Source organism: Saccharomyces kudriavzevii (assembly GCF_947243775.1).
Source record: "Saccharomyces kudriavzevii IFO 1802 strain IFO1802 genome assembly, chromosome: 9".
Taxonomy (NCBI): domain Eukaryota; kingdom Fungi; phylum Ascomycota; class Saccharomycetes; order Saccharomycetales; family Saccharomycetaceae; genus Saccharomyces; species Saccharomyces kudriavzevii.
The window spans coordinates 345,813-364,428 of NC_079280.1; the positions used below are offsets into that span (position 1 = coordinate 345,813).

The 18,616-nt window shown below is 38.2% G+C and overlaps 11 protein-coding genes across 11 annotated transcripts; 6 read left to right on the forward strand and 5 right to left on the reverse strand.

Annotated features, from left to right (window-relative positions):
• Nucleotides 1–600: 600 nt before the first annotated feature.
• Nucleotides 601–900, forward strand: URM1 (ubiquitin-related modifier URM1; the record flags this gene model as incomplete). Its single annotated transcript, XM_056228771.1, has 1 exon — nt 601–900. One exon carries the CDS (start codon nt 601–603, stop codon nt 898–900), a length of 300 nt encoding a protein of 99 aa, XP_056088459.1.
• Nucleotides 901–1,064: 164 nt separating this feature from the next.
• Nucleotides 1,065–1,736, reverse strand: NAS2 (Nas2p; the record flags this gene model as incomplete). The annotated part of the gene is made up of 1 exon (XM_056228772.1): nt 1,065–1,736. One exon carries the CDS (start codon nt 1,734–1,736, stop codon nt 1,065–1,067), a length of 672 nt encoding a protein of 223 aa, XP_056088460.1.
• Nucleotides 1,737–2,133: 397 nt separating this feature from the next.
• On the forward strand, nt 2,134–3,255 carry YIA6 (NAD+ transporter; the record flags this gene model as incomplete). The annotated part of the gene is made up of 1 exon (XM_056228773.1): nt 2,134–3,255. The coding sequence occupies one exon, from the start codon at nt 2,134–2,136 to the stop codon at nt 3,253–3,255; it is 1,122 nt and encodes a 373-aa protein (XP_056088461.1).
• A 521-nt stretch (nt 3,256–3,776) lies between these two features.
• On the forward strand, nt 3,777–5,882 carry EPS1 (protein disulfide isomerase EPS1; the record flags this gene model as incomplete). The annotated part of the gene is made up of 1 exon (XM_056228774.1): nt 3,777–5,882. One exon carries the CDS (start codon nt 3,777–3,779, stop codon nt 5,880–5,882), a length of 2,106 nt encoding a protein of 701 aa, XP_056088462.1.
• Nucleotides 5,883–6,034: 152 nt separating this feature from the next.
• BET1 (Bet1p) lies at nt 6,035–6,596 on the reverse strand (the record flags this gene model as incomplete). Its single annotated transcript, XM_056228775.1, has 2 exons — nt 6,035–6,452; nt 6,586–6,596. The coding sequence occupies 2 exons, from the start codon at nt 6,594–6,596 to the stop codon at nt 6,035–6,037; spliced, it is 429 nt and encodes a 142-aa protein (XP_056088463.1).
• A 633-nt stretch (nt 6,597–7,229) lies between these two features.
• On the forward strand, nt 7,230–8,051 carry CFD1 (iron-sulfur cluster assembly protein CFD1; the record flags this gene model as incomplete). The annotated part of the gene is made up of 1 exon (XM_056228776.1): nt 7,230–8,051. The coding sequence occupies one exon, from the start codon at nt 7,230–7,232 to the stop codon at nt 8,049–8,051; it is 822 nt and encodes a 273-aa protein (XP_056088464.1).
• A 337-nt stretch (nt 8,052–8,388) lies between these two features.
• On the forward strand, nt 8,389–8,598 carry CMI7 (Cmi7p; the record flags this gene model as incomplete). The annotated part of the gene is made up of 1 exon (XM_056228777.1): nt 8,389–8,598. One exon carries the CDS (start codon nt 8,389–8,391, stop codon nt 8,596–8,598), a length of 210 nt encoding a protein of 69 aa, XP_056088465.1.
• A 94-nt stretch (nt 8,599–8,692) lies between these two features.
• Nucleotides 8,693–11,533, reverse strand: INP51 (phosphoinositide 5-phosphatase INP51; the record flags this gene model as incomplete). Its single annotated transcript, XM_056228778.1, has 1 exon — nt 8,693–11,533. The coding sequence occupies one exon, from the start codon at nt 11,531–11,533 to the stop codon at nt 8,693–8,695; it is 2,841 nt and encodes a 946-aa protein (XP_056088466.1).
• Nucleotides 11,534–12,015: 482 nt separating this feature from the next.
• On the forward strand, nt 12,016–13,557 carry SKDI09G1630 (uncharacterized protein; the record flags this gene model as incomplete). The annotated part of the gene is made up of 1 exon (XM_056228779.1): nt 12,016–13,557. The coding sequence occupies one exon, from the start codon at nt 12,016–12,018 to the stop codon at nt 13,555–13,557; it is 1,542 nt and encodes a 513-aa protein (XP_056088467.1).
• Nucleotides 13,558–14,166: 609 nt separating this feature from the next.
• Nucleotides 14,167–14,919, reverse strand: SGN1 (Sgn1p; the record flags this gene model as incomplete). The annotated part of the gene is made up of 1 exon (XM_056228780.1): nt 14,167–14,919. The coding sequence occupies one exon, from the start codon at nt 14,917–14,919 to the stop codon at nt 14,167–14,169; it is 753 nt and encodes a 250-aa protein (XP_056088468.1).
• A 503-nt stretch (nt 14,920–15,422) lies between these two features.
• MPH1 (3'-5' DNA helicase) lies at nt 15,423–18,401 on the reverse strand (the record flags this gene model as incomplete). Its single annotated transcript, XM_056228782.1, has 1 exon — nt 15,423–18,401. One exon carries the CDS (start codon nt 18,399–18,401, stop codon nt 15,423–15,425), a length of 2,979 nt encoding a protein of 992 aa, XP_056088469.1.
• Nucleotides 18,402–18,616: the final 215 nt, after the last annotated feature.

The window sequence follows — 18,616 nt, forward strand, 5'->3', positions numbered from 1 at the left end:
AAGCAGTTTTGCCTCACTTGTATGCAATAAGAATAAAATAATATATCGAATACGTGGCTATTCGGCCTATACTTTCAAATTATGAATGATGGTACTTATTGAAACTGTGTTTGGAGGACTACTTGGTATGGACCAAACCCAATTTGATAGGTTTAAGGAGGAAAAAATTATGGTGGACCTTGCATAAATTCGGGAACACCTGCCTCGCGAATTGAAGCGTGCATAGCATGCGCTATATATTATGTTGTAGACACTGATCTCACAAGTTTGTATACACACTTGTTGAACTTGAGAATTGCCGTAAAAGTTGGGTAAGTACGTGGGTATGAATACTCTATTCCTCTAACTATGATATATAGAAAACAAAAGACCGTGGTTAATTGTACTGGACTGCTCTTGTTTTCAAATTTTCCATATACGTTTTTTTTTTCATTTTTTGCTGTCGCCATTTTGATTGAAAAAATTGCAAGAAGAGTAATGGCATCACATGGATTTAATTTATATGATTAATGGCAGCTGCAGAAATAATAATTAACACCAACGCTACGAACAGCATTGAACTCCGGCAGCAACACGAGATAGACCTACAATAAAGGCGAAATGGTTAACGTAAAAGTGGAGTTTCTGGGTGGCCTGGACGCTATTTTCGAAAAGCAAAGAGTACATAAAGTTACCGTAGATAAAGAGGATCCTGTAACCGTGGGTGATTTGATTGGACACATTGTGTCCACCATGATCAAGAACCCTAATGACGTGAGTGTTTTCATTGAAGGCGACTCTATAAGACCCGGTATCATCACATTAATCAACGACACTGATTGGGAGCTTGAAGGTGAAGAGGGCTATATTCTGGAAGATGGCGATATTGTCTCTTTCACTTCCACTCTACATGGTGGATAAACTAATATAAAAAAGGATAACTTTCAGCGAGCAATTATATATACATAAATACATATATGTATAGATTTTTTGAATGGATAACAGGACAAGTGACGCAAGTGATATGCAAATAGTATAAAGAGTAACAGTAATAACCAGGTAAATTTCACATTCCACGAAGGAGTTCACAACTCTTGTATCCTACAGCCTAACAGACCTTTGCCGTTCCAGCTTCTCGAAGGCGATAGCGACGTTGTGAGGATTTGCCCATCCCTCAAGAGACGGACAGGCAGTGGCTTTTCTTCATTCTTTATGACAACCGCTTGAATGTTTTGTAGCTTGGAATGGTTTGCCGCATGCACACTGCCGATGGATATCAGTTTATCATTGATCTGAATGCCGGCTTTATCCGATGGGCTACCTGGCACTACCTCACTGATGAATGCAAAGGGGATAGCATACTGGACGGGTTGGTCACCACTATTCGCGCCGTTATCGTTGGCTTTTTGGTGCGTTTTAACGTTCATATTATCAAAATGCTGATTCAACAACACATGTGATTTTTGCAAAACGTGATTCAAATCGTTTTTTAACATATTGACGTTCTTCCTGATCATAGTGATTTGCAATACATCGACATCCGAACGAGGATAGCCATCCGGTGTTACCAACGGAGAATCCATACCTATGCCCTGCTCCTTGAGCAGGCCAAAATATGCCTCCAGCTGTGCCTCGATATCTGTCTTAAGGACCATCAATTCCGGAAGTTTGAAGTTGTCCATTTGGCTCATTCTCGATGTCAAGCTGGGGTCTATTTTGACATTGGCCAATAAGTCGCTCAGGTCTTTCTCATCCATTATGATTTGCTCTAACTCTGACTCTTGTTTCTTTTCACTCTGGCAATACCTTTTCTATCTTATGAATTCTTGATTTTTTTCCCTTTATTATATAACATTCAAGCATCATGAAGTAAGCTTTGCTGAACACACTCCACGGCGCACACAAAAACAGTGAAATCACCAACATCAGTATACCGCTATTACCAGCATCCCACATTGCACTCTCATTCAGCCAACTATCAATCTCAATAATTCTTACAATGGGTTCACTTCAACACATGGTCCAATAGCATCAGTTTCTGGGGTTACCCACCAACCTGATCCTTAATAGAATTCTGAAAAGAATCTCTACCATTAGAAGCAGCCAGCTGTAATGATAGTGATGTCAGCACCGAAGACTGCAGTTATTGGCACCATGACGCAGGCTGATAATACCGTCCCCAGCTGCAGTGTGCTGCCAGAGCGGCAGCGTTGTCCTGCAGACCACGAAGAGCCCCTGTTGCTGCATGAAGAACAGCTGATATTCCCTGATCATGTCTCCCAATTATCCTCTGCAGACATTATTGAGCCAATTAAGATGAATGGCAGCACAGAATCCATCATTGGGAGCACGCTGTGGGGGAGATCGGTGTCTCTGTCCTCGACGCAAATAACTGCTCTCTCTGGCGCATTTGCTGGATTCTTATCGGGGGTGGCAGTATGTCCCCTCGACGTCGCCAAAACACGATTGCAAGCACAGGGACTACAAAGCAGATTTGAGAATCCTTACTACAGGGGGATAATGGGGACCCTGAGCACTATAATGAGAGACGAGGGCCCGCGAGGCCTATACAAAGGATTGGTACCGATAGTCCTGGGCTATTTTCCAACTTGGATGATATACTTTTCAGCGTATGAATTCAGCAAAAAATTCTTCCATGGCATTTTCCCACAGTTCGATTTCATTGCTCAGTCGTGTGCTGCCATAGCAGCGGGGGCTGCGTCTACCTCTCTGACCAACCCAATTTGGGTCGTGAAGACAAGACTCATGTTGCAATCAGACCTTGGCGAGCATCCTACGCATTATAAGGGCACGTTCGATGCGTTTAGGAAAATGTCCTCGCAGGAAGGTTTCAAAGCATTCTATGCGGGGCTGGTCCCCTCATTGCTAGGATTATTTCATGTGGCTATTCATTTTCCCATATATGAAGATTTGAAGATAAGGTTCCATTGTTATTCTCGAGAAAATAACTCCAACACCATTAACTTACAGCGGTTGATCATAGCGTCATCTGTCTCTAAGATGATTGCCTCAGCGGTGACGTATCCGCACGAAATTTTACGAACCAGGATGCAATTAAAGTCAGACATACCGAACTCCATTCAACGACGGTTGTTCCCACTGATCAAGACAACCTATGCGCAAGAGGGACTCAAGGGGTTTTACTCGGGATTTACCACAAACCTAATACGAACCATTCCAGCCTCCGCGATCACTCTAGTATCCTTTGAATATTTCAGAAACCGCCTGGAAAACGTCAGCTCTGTGGCAATATAGAGTTTTCGTTTTACACTTACTCGTTTCACATGGAAACGTATTATGAACCTTGGTACGCTCATGCACTCCTAATTCCAGCTTGCATATATGTCATACAAAGACGACTTTTCCTCCAAACGTTGAAACAAACTGCATTCACCAAACCCACTAAATGCTCCACATACACAAACACATATACATTCACACGGTTATATAGACAGTATATACACACTCATTTTCTACTCTTGACAATATTCTATGTCGGCCATCTATTAGGCACCATTCTATCTTAATTATTTTACCAAATTAGTCGCTTTATTGAACAATATTTTTGAAGCGAAAAACAGGTGCGAACAGAACGCATCACCTCAACCTCGTGCGGAGTAGAGGAGCAACGCAGATCGGTGAAGACCATAGCATTAAGAAGGTCGTTTGTGCTGTTCGTCGTGTTCATATTCATTTCCTTGGACTTTTCTGCCTTTTGTGCTTTATATTTAGTGAAAACAAGTAATATCAATACAGGATAATCATAAGAAACGGCAATGACAACGCAACTGAGAAGGAACTTATTAACCTTCCTATCATGCATCACTCTCCTGGTGGCCCTCGCAGTAGGAGCCGCTGAACCGCCTAAGGGATTTCCAGAGCCCTTAAACTCCACGCAATTCAAAGAAGAGCTGTCTAAGGGGCTGCACATTGTCGACTTTTACAGCCCATATTGCCCACATTGTAAACATTTGGCCCCTGTTTGGATGGAAACATGGGAAGAGTTTAAAGAGGAAGGCAACAAACTCAATATAACTTTTTCACAAGTTAACTGTATTGAAAGCGCTGATTTATGTGCCGATGAGAATATTGAATTCTTCCCTGATATTAGACTCTATAACCCTTCAGGATACATCAAATCGTTTACTGAAACTCCAAGGACTAAAGAGTCGTTGATTGCGTTTGCACGTAGAGAGTCTATGGATCCAGATAACCTCGATGCTGATTTGGATTCTGCCCTAAGCCTAAGTCAAGACCTCGAAGGTTTTGATTTTCTCGAATTGATTGCTGGTAAGGCAACTAGGCCACATTTGATTTCCTTCTGGCCAGCAAAAGACTTGAGAGACAGCGACGATTTAGTAAATTTTGAAAACTGTGCCAGATGCCGTGAATTTCAAAGAACATGGAAAATTATTTCAAGACAAGTAAATGTGGAGGATATACGGACGGGTCATGTAAACTGCGAATCCAATCCGACCATCTGTGAAGAATTGGGCTTTGCTGAGTTGGCGAAAATTACCAACCATAGAGGCGATAGAGAGCCTAAAGTGGCATTAGTTTTACCCAATAAGACTTCGAATAGTTTGATCGACTATCCAAATGGTTACTCCGTGAATTCAAAAGGCTATGTAGACTTCGCCAAAAGAACTTTTGCAAACAGTCAATTCCCTAATATTACAGAAGAGGAACTCAGGAAAAAAGTAAGAGGAAGTGTTGAATTTTTGCAAGAAAGGGGTTCAGTATCCAACAATGATATCCACTTAGTTTTTGCATATGATCCTGAAACTGTTGTAATTGAAGATTTTGACATTCTACAATACCTAATTGAGCCTCTATCTAAGATTCCCAATGTTTACTTATACCAGATTGACAAAAGTTTAATAGATACATCTCGTATATTTTTTGAAGGAATGTACGAAGTGATTAATCACAACTCAAGCGAAGCTCAAAAGCGTTTTAATGAAGAATACTTTGCAATGAACACGGTTACGCAACTTCCAACTTTTTTCATGTTCAAGGATGGCGACTTTATATCTCATGTTTACCCTGGATATTCCACAACAGAAATGAGAAAAATTGACGCAATTATGAAATGGGTAGAAAGGTACTCCACTCCCTTAGTGGCAGAAGTCACCTCTTCTAACTTCAGAGAGTTGATGTCATTTGAACCTGAGACTTACAGTAATTTAGCAGTTCAGTTAGTAAGTGGTGGTAAGAACAAACAGATCAAGGGAAGCAATACACTCATTCATAAACTACTTTGTGCAAATTGGGATTATGAGCATACCCGTATGGAAAATAACTTCGAACAAATTAACATAAAAAGAACAAAGAAAGCAGACAGTATCAAGCTACTAAGGGAAAAACAGGCCCCAGCTGACAAAATTGTTAATAAAATGCGTGAAGAGATTCCCCATGTAGATCATAATAAATTGTTGCTGGGTTATCTAGATATTTCAAAAGAGAAAAACTTTTTCAAGAAATTTGGTATTACTGGGGACCATAAAGTCGGTGAAGTCATTATCATTGATAAATTGAACAATTACTATTACACAAAAGATAATTTTGGCAACAATTTGACACCCAACAACCTTCAGTCACTCAGAGAAGCATTTGTTTCCCTAAACATTCCATCAAAGGCTCTGTATAACGCCAAGTTGGGGGGGAGGTTGATGAATTCTCCCTTCCACAGTGCTTTTAGTTTCCTAGACATAGTCCACCAGAATGGTATTTTTGGTTATTTGTTGATTGTTCTTTTGATCATTATGCTCTTTAAAGGCCCATCCTTTTGCAGAAGATACAGAATAATGAAGCACTATAAGGGGAAGAGGGATGTAGTTGGAATTCTGGGCAACGTGGAAAAGAAGCAAAGTCAAGACTAAACACCATATGTAGTTGTAAAAGTAGAAATTTCGATATCCTATGATGCTATCATAGCTTTCTTTTATTATACGCAATTATAGTTTACAATTCATGTAACATCCCTGTTTTTTTTTCGTTAATTAGTCTTTAATGTAATACAATATGCAAATGTCTATGTAATCCACACCCAGAAAAAAAGCAAGCCTACTATGAAAAATATTATCAACCATGTTTTTATGCTAATCCCGGATCTTTTAGCCATCTCCATCATGTTACCGAAGGTCCTTTTTAGTTTGGCAGACGTGTTATGGAAAGTATCACCAAGCTGATCAATAGTTTGATTGCTGCCCCTAATTTCATCACCCATTCTCAAAGATAACGACTTCAGGGCCTTTATTCTTTGTCCCATAGCCCCCATTTGCTCTTCACTCTGAGATTCTAGCGATGCCAAAGTACTTTGGGAGTAGTCTAACTTGCCTGTGCTACCAAACGCTGGTGATCTATCATCATCGAGATTACTCGAACCATCAGGTGTACCAAACAATTGTGTCCTACCGCTATCGCGTTGATAAGCGTTCGTCCCTCCAAATCTATATAAATCTTACTATGGTTAGTAAACCAAATTCACTTATAAACCACCTTTACTGCAGTATTTGGATACGGCAGTAAACATCAAAAGGAAGCGCTATTCTAAACGTAGAGTAGCCTGATACTTTGTCATACCTTGAACTCATCTGTGTTACCTGGTGCTGTGTGACCATTTAATCGTTATTGGCAACGCCATTCAACATTCTTAGAATGCACTATGTTTGTTTTCTACCATTTCTTGGCAAAAGAACGCGGATTGAAAAACTTCGATCTTTAGCCACTGTTAGATATCTCGAGACGAAAAAGACTAATGCTAAAAGAATGATGAAACTTTGTCCGTAGCTTATCAACGTTAACTAGTTCTCATCCATCACAATTAATAGATTCCACCCGAGGATAACAAAAGATTATGGACATTCCATAAATAATCTTCCTGCTATTCAGAGCCTTTTCAACTTTTTCATGCCAAATTGCCATAAGTAGAAACGTATATTTGGCAGAATTTTGGACTAGGCTTAGTACTAAAAGAATACAATAAAAGTGGCTATTGTCTGTTCTGGTTGCCACTAGTGTGTGAAATACCATTAATTTTACTGGCATTATCTCAAATGATCACATTAGACGGGTCATCGCGCAGTAATAGCAAATGGAAGGGAATTGGAGCACTTCCTTAGTCATCAACGTCTTCAGTTTCAACTAGAAAGAAATTGAAGCATGGCTTGAAGATATGCATATGCGTCACGAAAAAGCCAAACGTTGCAGCAATATAAGAAGTGAAAATGGAGGAACAAGAAACAGGCGTCCCTGCAGCTTCCTTGGCAGGAATCAAGCATATTATACTAATACTTTCTGGAAAGGGTGGTGTTGGTAAAAGTTCAGTGACCACACAAACAGCGCTTACCCTTTGCAGTATGGGTTTTAAAGTTGGGGTTTTAGATATCGATTTGACAGGACCGTCTCTACCTAGAATGTTTGGCCTAGAGAATAAATCCATTTATCAGAGTTCCGACGGTTGGCAGCCCGTGAAAGTGGAAACTGATTCTATCGGTTCCCTAAGCGTAATTTCATTGGGGTTTTTGCTCGGTGATAGAGGCAACAGTGTTGTATGGAGAGGACCCAAGAAGACTTCTATGATAAAGCAATTTATCTCAGATGTCGCCTGGGGTGAATTAGATTACCTTCTTATTGATACCCCTCCAGGAACTTCAGATGAACACATTTCAATAGCAGAAGAGTTAAGATATTCTAAACCAGATGGCGGTATCGTCGTGACTACACCACAGAGTGTTGCAACAGCTGATGTCAAGAAGGAAATCAATTTCTGCAAAAAGGTCGATCTAGAAATCCTTGGTATAATTGAAAATATGTCAGGATTCGTATGCCCATATTGCGCAGAATGTACGAATATCTTCTCCAGTGGAGGTGGGAAAAGACTATCCGAGCAGTTTTCTGTTCCGTATCTAGGTAATGTCCCTATAGATCCAAAATTTGTAGAAATGATTGAAAACCAAGCTTCAAGTGAAAAATCTCTGGTTGAAATGTACAAGGAATCGTCTCTATATCCAATTTTTGGAGAAATAATGAAGAAATTGAGGGACTAAGACATTACGATTAGTGTTATGGAGAAGCGCGATTAATTGCAAATAAATTGGCTATTTCCATGACACACTCAAACTAGATTCGTTTTATGTTTGTATATAAATGTTTGCATGTGTGTTTGTACCCAAAATTCAGTGCCTAAGTGAAAGCACGTTTCTAATCTTCAGGTTAAAGTGCGTTCTGTTTAACATTGCTATTATAGAATGCCATAGATGCCGGGTAAACCATTTCTCGAAAGTGAATATTTAATCATTCATTTTAGGAAGCAGCAATCTCAATCGATAATAGAATTGTAGAGAAATACATTAAGCGGTAACAGCTCATTCGTTGGTCGATATTATGACTCGTGATACACCCGAAGATGTCAGCACTGCAGGCGCAAAGGATATTTTGGAGGTTCTAAACCTACTTAAAGGAGGAGAAGAAAAGATATCAGAAGTCGAACTTAAGTTGGATGAAATGGAAAAGAAAATGGACTCTCTATTAGATCAGTTAGAAGGCCTGCACAGGGATAACGACGAATTGGCAAAGAAGTCTGGTCAAAAATAGAGGGGATGTTTACGGCCGCATGATTCAAAGAGAGAAAAAGGAACAATAAATAAAAAATAGTACATATTATTCTTTTTCGCTAATAATCATTTACTTACCTTTCTATAAAAAGCGGTTCATCTCCGTTTTCGACGAACGGGTTGGGATTTCTTTCAGGATTAAGCATGTAAATGGCCGGGTCTACGTCAAGAACTACTTTGACCTGCTTCCCGTTCCCGATCCACCATTTTCTTAAGTCTGAACTAGGTGGTGGTAATTTCCTGCCTCTTTTGGGCTCAGGAATCGGTGTCGGAGAATGCGTAGGTCGAGCTATCGAATCATTTCCTTCAAGACTTTCAATAACAAATGCATCGTCACTCAAAACCGCAATTTTCTCATCATCATCCAGCCCTTCCAGCCTTTCCATAATTTTCTCGTAGATTTGTGTGCCCAGAGTAGTCTTCTTTTGTTCATCGACCACGGTTACTCTCGCCCTAAATGTGGCGTATACTGGTCGATGATCGGAAAAGACAATATCTTCACAACATTTATATTGTAATTGTTTAAGCACTTCCCCCCTACTCAATATTCGATCAGTCCATGCTGGTATCCTCATTTTTTCACTTGTGTCGTAGTTTTTCGTCCCTGGGTCAAATTTATAGGTAGGCGGGAAATCAATTGCCATTTCATGGAAGTATGGGAAAGATTCACCTGCAATCATCTGTTGGTTAAGTTGATCTTTCTCAAATAAACTGGAATATTCTTTAGAAACGATTTTTCGCCTAACATCTTCGTTTGACATTAATATTCTGTAATTGAAATCACCCATCCAAATAATTGCATCATGATCCTTTATCCGTAATCCTTTAGAGAACCTGATGCTTTTTGCAATCGTTTTATAGTCATTGTGTCTTTGTTCAACATTTTCTAATCCTGCAGCTAAATGAGACACCAGTACGCAAAATCTTGTAGCGGAATACTTGAAACTAACCGCAACAGCCCCCTTGTTCGAAGCCATTCCTCCAAATCCGGTCTTTTTTACATCTCCCTCAATATGTTTGACTTTTGAATATTCTGCCTCATTCATAAATAATAAAAGTAAAATTCCACCCAATTGCGTACTCCATAGACGTACATATTTCTTTTCGCGCCCGGGCTCATTCAGTAACGTCAGTATTTTCTTTTCCCAAAACTGCCGAACGTATGGATCTGTGGCAAGCATATGACCTGGGGTGAGCTCTACCACTTCTTCTAATCCGATGACATAAAGATCAGCCATTTCGGCGTCCTTTGACATTGACTTCGGAAAGATCCAATCCTTTATATCATCTTTTGGGATTTTCCCACTTATATTAAATGTTCCCGCAAATATTGAGATGTCTTTCTCAAACGTATATTTGGACCTCAACTGCTTTAAATGTTGAGAGATGTAGATATGTAGCGGGTCGTATAGTCTGACTCGCGAACCAAATAATTTCCAATAAACTTTTGAGTATTTTCCAGAATTCTTTGTATGCTTGGTGTATGTTCGATCAAGCCAGTAATAATTTTCCGACCATAGCTTATCATGAGCATCCAAAAATGGGGAAGTAAGCTCGAATACATCAATTTCATTTGTGGTCAACTCAAGTACTTCCTTGCTCACTAATCTTTCAACTGTGTTAGGTTTTTCAATTGAATCAAAAGCGCTTATTCGTAAAACACCAGTTTGTTTTGCAAAATAAATGCCTCTGGAGATATCATAAGCAAACGCACCGAACTCATAAATATCCTGCTTCAATAAATAGAGCAATTTATGGGGAGATTTTGCTAGAACGCTGGAACTGTATTCTATATTTGTTATTTTTATTCCCTTTGATTCAGCACAATCCTTATACACCAGTGCTAGTTTTTCTTGCGACTCGCTTTTAGGTTTTATGATATTGACAATACTTACGACACCATACTTTGAGGTCAGATTATCGAAATGCCTGTCAAAGGCTCCTTGAGATTCAATGAAATCCTTCGTTACCTTGATCTTTTTCCCATACAGCAGCTGACTTTCAACAGATTCCCAAAAAAGAGGAATACTTCCGTTCACTTGAGTGTACGAAAAAATGAATTTTTCTGTGGTCACCACGATCTCCGTTTCAACAAATAACGAAATCTTCCCATCTTCACTAATGCCCTCCAATTCTAGCGTATCCTGCTTACTCTCAGTTGAAATCCTGGAAATTATAGTTATCGAGGCCGTATTTGAGCCATCTTCTATCAATGCTGTCTTACAATAACCTCTTATGACAAATGTTAAGAACCCTGCATTAGCAAAAAGTTGCTTCTCCTGATTCGAAATCTTACTTCTCCAACTAATTACCTCACTTGCCAGGTTGGCGTTCCAAATGAATGATAAATCTTGGTTATCTACAGTGTATTCTAAGTTATGTGATAAGCCGTGGTTTTTCACAATGTTGGAGATATCGAAATCTCTAGAATAATAGAATGTTCCATCACTAAACAGTTTTTTAAGGGGACCACAAGGATGTTCGTGAATTAGTTTATCGTAGTTTTGTTCCGACCTCTCGCAAAGGAGGTAATCAAAAACGTCATTTTCCAAGCTGTAAAAGTCGACATCTAAAATCTTATAAATGCTCTCTGTAGGTCTCACTTGGTGATCTATTAGTTTCCATCGAGGAAACCCAACATTCTGGACACCAGATATGACGGCGGCATAGATATCTCCATTAAGACAGACGAGCCCTAATAATCCATTGAATATGCAACTTTTAACTTCGATATAATTAGTATCATTCGAAAGATCCGTATCAGGAAAGGATTTTATTGTTACACTAGGGGTTTTATTCAGTTGACGTTGTTGGGAACTGGCTCCCGGTATGCTACGTAATCGCTGAAACGATAAACAGTAATTATTAGAAGAGATGACTATTGATCGTGTCTCTCTGCCGATGAAAAGTCTCATTTTAAGGGAAGGTAATTCGAATCCATGCGGTTAGTGACTCTTATATCAATACTCAATGATTTAACGTCAGAATGCAAACTGACAGTTGATATAGATATTTTTTTTTCTCCAGCTTTCCGGTTTACAAGTACTCAATAAAGGGACTCGTTTAGCAAATATACAATTCTACAAGCATGAAAATAAAGAATATGAAAGGAGGGTATAATAAAACCAAACCCAGACCATTTTAGGTAGACCATTCAAAAGGTCTGCAAGCAAAATATATGGAGAGTGATTCATAGCCTGAACAGATCGCGAATTCACAACGGATACTGCTTATTCTCAATTCTCGAGACACCCACACCTTTAGAGTGAAATAATGCGCAGAATATACAAGATGAAGATAATGGATATGTTCGATCTATATGAGGTTTTGCATAACTATGAGGTTTTCAAAAATTTACAAGAGAAACGCTCCTTTGAAAACAGTGTTTGGTAAGTTTATGGCGAGCATGTCAATGGACAAAAATTTCGAAGAGCTGTGCTATTCATGTCGCACTGGTGATATCGATAATCTCGACCGACTCATATCCACAGGAGTAAATTTGAATGGAGTCGATAAATTTGATAACTCGCCACTTTTTCTTGCCAGTCTTTGCGGTCACGAAGAGGTTGTGAAACTTCTGCTACAGAGAGGAGCCGTTTGCGATAGAGACAGATTCGAAGGGGCTCGTTGCATATATGGTGCATTGAATGAGGCTATCAAAGAAACCCTTCTAAGTTACGATATATCGAAAGCCGTAGATGTCAAGCAATCCTTTGCTACCCATGTTTCCTCCATATACAATGAAGAAAGCTTTCTTAGCAGAGACATTTCATTTAGAGCTCCTAATGGCCAACTATTCACAGCACATAGATTTTTATTATGTGCAAGAAGCGAGGTTTTAGCAGAAAAGATGACAAATGAATGGGCAAAAATTGAAATTGTTCCTATTGAAGTCCACTCAGATATATTTGAGATCTTTCTGAAATTTCTTTACCTAATTCCAATTCTGCATCAAATTGAACCAGGGCAATACGAGGAACTCATAAAATTATCTAGTGATCTCAGTATTGAACTATTACCAGAATTTTTAGATAAAGCAAGGCATATTGCCGACCCTACGAAAAAGTCTAGGCTGATGTCAGATTACCAATATAAGTTTACCGAGATTGCGAGAAACCAACTTTTATTGTTCGTAAACAATTGTATTTTCAGTTCCGCCGTTGATGTTGCTGAAGATGAGCAGCAAACTACTTCCTTAATGAACTGTCCAGCATATCCAGATATCCAACTCTCGGTAAAAAACCGAAATGGAACTACACGAGTATATCCTTGTCATTTAGCCATTTTGAACCGTGCAAAGTATTTTAAGGTAATGTTCACAAATAATTTCAAGGAAAAACTTACATACGTGAAGGCAAAAGATCTTTCAGGGCACAATAACGGAGTCGCTACGCAACTGACGCTTCCTAATTGTGAATTTGAAGTCGCTGAAATTATTCTTCGTTATTTATATGCTGACAGTACGGACATTTCATGGATGTATGCTGTTGATGTTCTACTGCTTGCAGATATACTTTTAGAAGATCGTCTAAAAACGATCACTTCAACAATCATCACCCAATCGAAAGAGTTTATTCAGGAGCATAATGTTTTTGACGTGCTCTATTTATCATGGGAAATAGGAGTCGAGCGCTTAGAACAATTTGCAGCTAAATTCATAGCAATGCATTTGCAAGAGTTATATAAAGATCCAGAAATAGAGAAGGCCATTTTGTTGAGTTCAGAACGAATTTCACTCCGTCAGGAAACTGATACTATTGAATTAGTGGATGACATTAGATACTACTTACTCCGAAAGTACTCCTTTGAGCCAGATGACGTGGAGCTATTTCAAAACCAGGATGATTTAGAATATCTAAAAGAAGTAGGATACCTTGAATATAGAAAAGATATGGAAATGCTGGAAAGTATTTTAACGGATCTGGAACTTGATGTATAATTTGGGCTTTCGATAGTAAACCTTATGTACTTTTATGATCCAGTTTGAATGTTCGTTGTTAGCAATAAGTACTTCACACTTTATAAACTAAAAACTGTGTTGTTGTTGTTAAGTTTTGCACGTGAATATTTTCAAAATATTTTATTTTATTTATTAATGTTTTTTATTAAATTTAATTTTATTCTTTTGAAAATATTCTGTAATTATTTATGTTTTTGTTTTCCGAAGGAATTATTTTTATTGGTTTAAAGAAATTTATTTCTTACAATTTTAAAGAAAGTTGCTGTAACAAATAGAATGCTGTATACAAGATGCTATTTCTTGGTCGCAGCCACGTTTATAATACATAAACTAAATAATACCAATATGTTAAGTAAAAATAAAAACAAAATGGTAAGAAATAATGAGAACTTCAATAAGCGCATGACTTTTACATTTACTTTATGGTAGTCTCGAGTTTTGGCATCCATTTTTTTTTCTTACTTCCTTAATTTCTTTTATTCTTGAGAAATAGCACTTATGGTGGTGAGGTACGAAGAGATAATGGTTTCAAAGTACATTTTAAAGTTACCACTTGACTTGAAACTTAACAAACGAAATTCTCTACATTTATTCAGAATATTCTTTTTGTGTAGCACTTTTATCGTTATCAGAAGGCGTGACAACAGATTTTTGGGTGGAAGGTCTGATATTATTGGAAGTGTCTTTTGTACCGTTGTGATTTTTTTTTTGATGATTTCTGTGCTTATTATTGTAGGAGCCTCTATAATAGCCAATTTTATTATATCCAAAGCTTTGGTTCGGGGATTGGTTTGGAGGATACGGTGGATAGTAAGGCAAAGTATCGGGATTGGGGTAAGCCATTAAAGGGTAATTCCATTGCCATTGTTGAAAGTACTGATTTTGTGAGTTTTGATGCCTATTAAATCCTGGAATGTTAGTTCTTTTTCTGGAGACTGCAATTTTTTTACCATTAAGTTCTACTCCATTTAATTGGAGGGCCTTTTCTCGAAATGCTGGGCTCTCGAATTCAATATAACCGTAACCCTTTGGTGCACCCGTATTTCTATCATAAAGTAGCGTTATCCTTTTTATCAAACCACAGTCTTGGAAATGCTCCTCTATTTGTTCCGGGGTAACATCTAGAGTAATGTTGCCAACGAATATGGAGCGAGAGTCTGCCTCAAGCTGGTGAGCATGTTTCTCTTCTTTACTTAGCTTTTGTGATACTTGAGGGGCACCTTCGATAGACAGTTTTCCTACAAGCTCATCCAGTTCAAATTCTTGCTTGCTGTTGTTTTTACTGTTTGAAGCTTCAGCCTTTGAGACTGTGTCAATAATGACTTTTTCTTTTTGGGACATAGCAACAATTGCAAATAATAACGCTATATCACAGCAAGTACTAGTTTTGGTGAAGGGGCCTGCCTGGTTGAAAGGTAAAAAATGAAGATTACTTATTTAATCAGTTAGTTTTGAAGTTTGTTACATTTTAAGGTTAGTTTTCGGAGTACTGGAATTATTGCGGTTTTTTTTTTAGCTAACGAATGAATGATAATCTTTAAAAAAACCTCCAATAAACAAGATATTTACTAGAACTATTGGGATGGAATGAAACATTATCCTGTAGTTTATGATATTAAGATAAAAAAATAACCGGTATTCTTTGAATACTACCTTACTTGTCATTAGTATGCGTTTATGTTTCGTTGGTGCCAATCGTATTTCACTGGTTTTCAAAGAGAGTAAAAAATTTAAAAAATAGTGTCCTTGAACTGTTCATGCGATATATATGTAAATCCATAAACATTTATATATTACAGCAGTGTTATTCTTCCAATATGTGACAGCCTACAAGAATCTAGTATTCAAAAATCCGAATCTGAGCCCAGTATGTCATCTAACTCAGCATTTGATAAGGTCAAAGACTGGGATGATTCATGGTTGAAACTATTATCTGACTGGCTCTTATCCTCAACCTTCGAAACTTTCTGCATATCCCGTAACATGCTTCTCGCCAAACATTTGGTATAGTTCATGTCAATTGTTCTCTTCTTATTATCGTTTCTCTCGTCGTCAAACAAGGAGATGACCTCTGAAACCTTCTGACAGTGTGGTACGTTGATGTTCTTGGTGTATTGTACAAGACTTGGCTCAACGTTAAAGGAAGTACCCTCCGGTACATAATGTTTCCTGAATAGATCTTTTTCACTTGAAGTCAGTAACAGGTTATTCTCGTAAACATCCTTTGCTTCTTTTTCAAGATGGTGCTGATTCTCTTGAATGGTTTTTACTTCCTTGTCGTTTTTGGCTGGTAAACTACAGTCATTCACAAATATAGCCATACTGGGATTGGCATAATTGAGAGCTTGCTTGGATAGTGCAACATTTCCCCCGTTAAAGTTAGCGGTAACTTTCATTTTATTTCGGGATTCGTTTTGTCCATTCGTGATGAAAATTGCCTCATTATTATCACTCATTTCTTCATCCTCAGTTTCTAAAGAAGAGGAGGCCTCCTCTGTAGAATCATTTTCTAAGTTGTCCAAAGCCTTGAAGACTTTCCGTTTTTTGCTAGAATTTTCATTATCAGTTGCTAATTGTTTCCCACCATTTTCGTTCAATATAACCTTATTAAGTAAACTGCTTGCACTAACAATACTGGTCTCAACGTTATCTGGCATGAAGAACTTCTTCGTCTTTTTATTTTCTTTGGCCTTCTTTCCCCTCGTTGTACTTTTTTTTACCTTTGGCTTTTTGCCCATCATACGCTGAGTAGCATAACGAATAACTTCATCAACATCTTCCATTTCATTGATTACTTCGTCCTCATCATCAATTGTGATCAGGGTCTCGCGACATTCAGGAATGATGTTTTCTGGAACTATTCGATCTGATTTTTTGTAATCAATGCATTGTTTAGATATTTGAGCTTGAAGAGTTGAATAGTCCTCCATAGCCCGCTCAAATTTGTATGATTCATTACTACTAAACAGTAATAGTATTTTACCATCCCGTTTCCTACCTGTTCTACCCATACGCTGAATATTTTTGATTGGACTACTTGTAGTATCATAGCAAACGATTAAATCAACTTCCCCGATATCTAGACCTTCCTCTCCAATAGAAGTACAAACCAGAACGTTATATTCACCGTTTTTGAAGTTATGAATAACTTCCTTTTGCATTTTTTGGTTCATCCCACTAATCTGTGCCTCTTCAGAGCTTCCCGTTCGTTTTGCAGTTCTTTCGAATTTATCGTTTTCCGCCCTCTTACGACGTTCAGTTTCCAAGAGTTCTTCCTCTTCTTGCCTTTTCAACCTTTCCGTCTTCTTCCTTCCCTTTGGCGCATGTTTCCTTGTATATTTGACTTCATCAAAACCTTCTTTTGCACGGGCTTGCCCAATGAATATATGAGGTCTGATTCGATCACCGCCTATCGAATCTACGAATTTCACAATTTCAAGTGCACTTTCTCTAAGCTCTGTAAAAATGATTACCCTCGAGTTAGAACCACTTTTCTGAAAGAAATCCATTAATTCATCCTTGACGCATTGTAGTTTCCCATGACCTACAAATTTCGGATCGTTCAAGTAGTGTTCACACTGCTTTTTGATATTTTTCAAAATTGGATGATAATAAAACTCAGCTGCAATTTTATTAGTAGATTTTTTGAGGTTATATTTTGTAGTGAATTCCGTACATTTATTTTGAAAATAGTTGTAAAATGTTCTTATCCCATAAATTTTTAATCTTTTTAACATTTGGCCCAGATTGTTCAAAAGTTGTAGAATAAAGAAATTTCTCCATTTGATTCCTTCAGGTATAGAAGGATTCGCGATGATTTTTTGGCTTTGTTGCATGGCTTTAAAGGCATTTATTTGTGAGGGGTCACATTCTTCGTATATACCCAGTTCCACTGCCTGTTGGAGCACAGGTTTGACAGCTATACCCAACTGCTCAATTATGTCCTCAATTTCTAATGAAAGAGGTACCTCAATTTTTTCTTTTCTTCTTTTTTTCATATATTTGACGATATCCATGCTTTCTTCAGTTCTAATTTCAATCCTGGAGATACCTAAATTATTAACTACTTCTTGAACACCTTCTAGATCAGAAGCAGGCGTAGCAGTCAATGCCAGTAATCTGTAGGATGAATTAAACCTGTCTATGAAATTAACTACGTTCGTATACGCATAGGAACCAGTCGCTCTGTGAGCTTCATCTATGACAAGACATACAATGTCCTTAGGGTCCAAAACGCCTCTTTTCAGATCATTCTCCACCACTTGGGGTGTGGCGAAGAAAACCCTCTTACTAGCCCAAATATCTTCTCTATTTTTTCTACTTTTATCCAACAAGATGGCAGTTTGATCAGAGGGTATTCCTGTTATACCCAAGCATGCCTTTATCTGCTGAGCTACCAGGGGCCTTGTGGGGGCAGTAAAGATGATTTTTGCTTTTTTAGTCCAACGAAAATAATTCAACATTACAGTACTAGCAATGAATGTCTTACCCATACCTGTAGGAATGGCACACAACGTGTTTTCAAATAGAGACTTATAAACGATATTGTACTGATATTCTCTCACCTCATAGTTTGTAGGGTACACGTAAAATGATAAAGCATCACAATCCAGCTCATGATGTGTAGGCCCAAAACTGACTTCTCTTTGAATTTCTTCGTACACGGTTTTCTGCCCAGGTAGAACATTGTTATGAAGATCTCTTTGAACCGGCACGGATCGTCTCGTTATGGTTTCTTGGACATTTTTATTGATAGCCTTTTCATACAGTTTATCCAGTTCATCGTCTTCAAGATCACTAAAGCAATCATCTGCACTAGCCATCAGTTGGAAGAAAGGGGATAACAAAACAAAATAAAAGCGGAATTTGTTTAATAAAGTGAAGTGAGCTACTATTTTTTCGAACCGCAAGGCCTTGGTTCCCTTTGTATCACAAGATAGACCTTTTCATTGATTGGTTCAATGTGCCCAGATATGCAAATGGAGTTATTATAAGTCCATTACCCGGAACAGGACCATCTTATAAGTACCATAAGAGA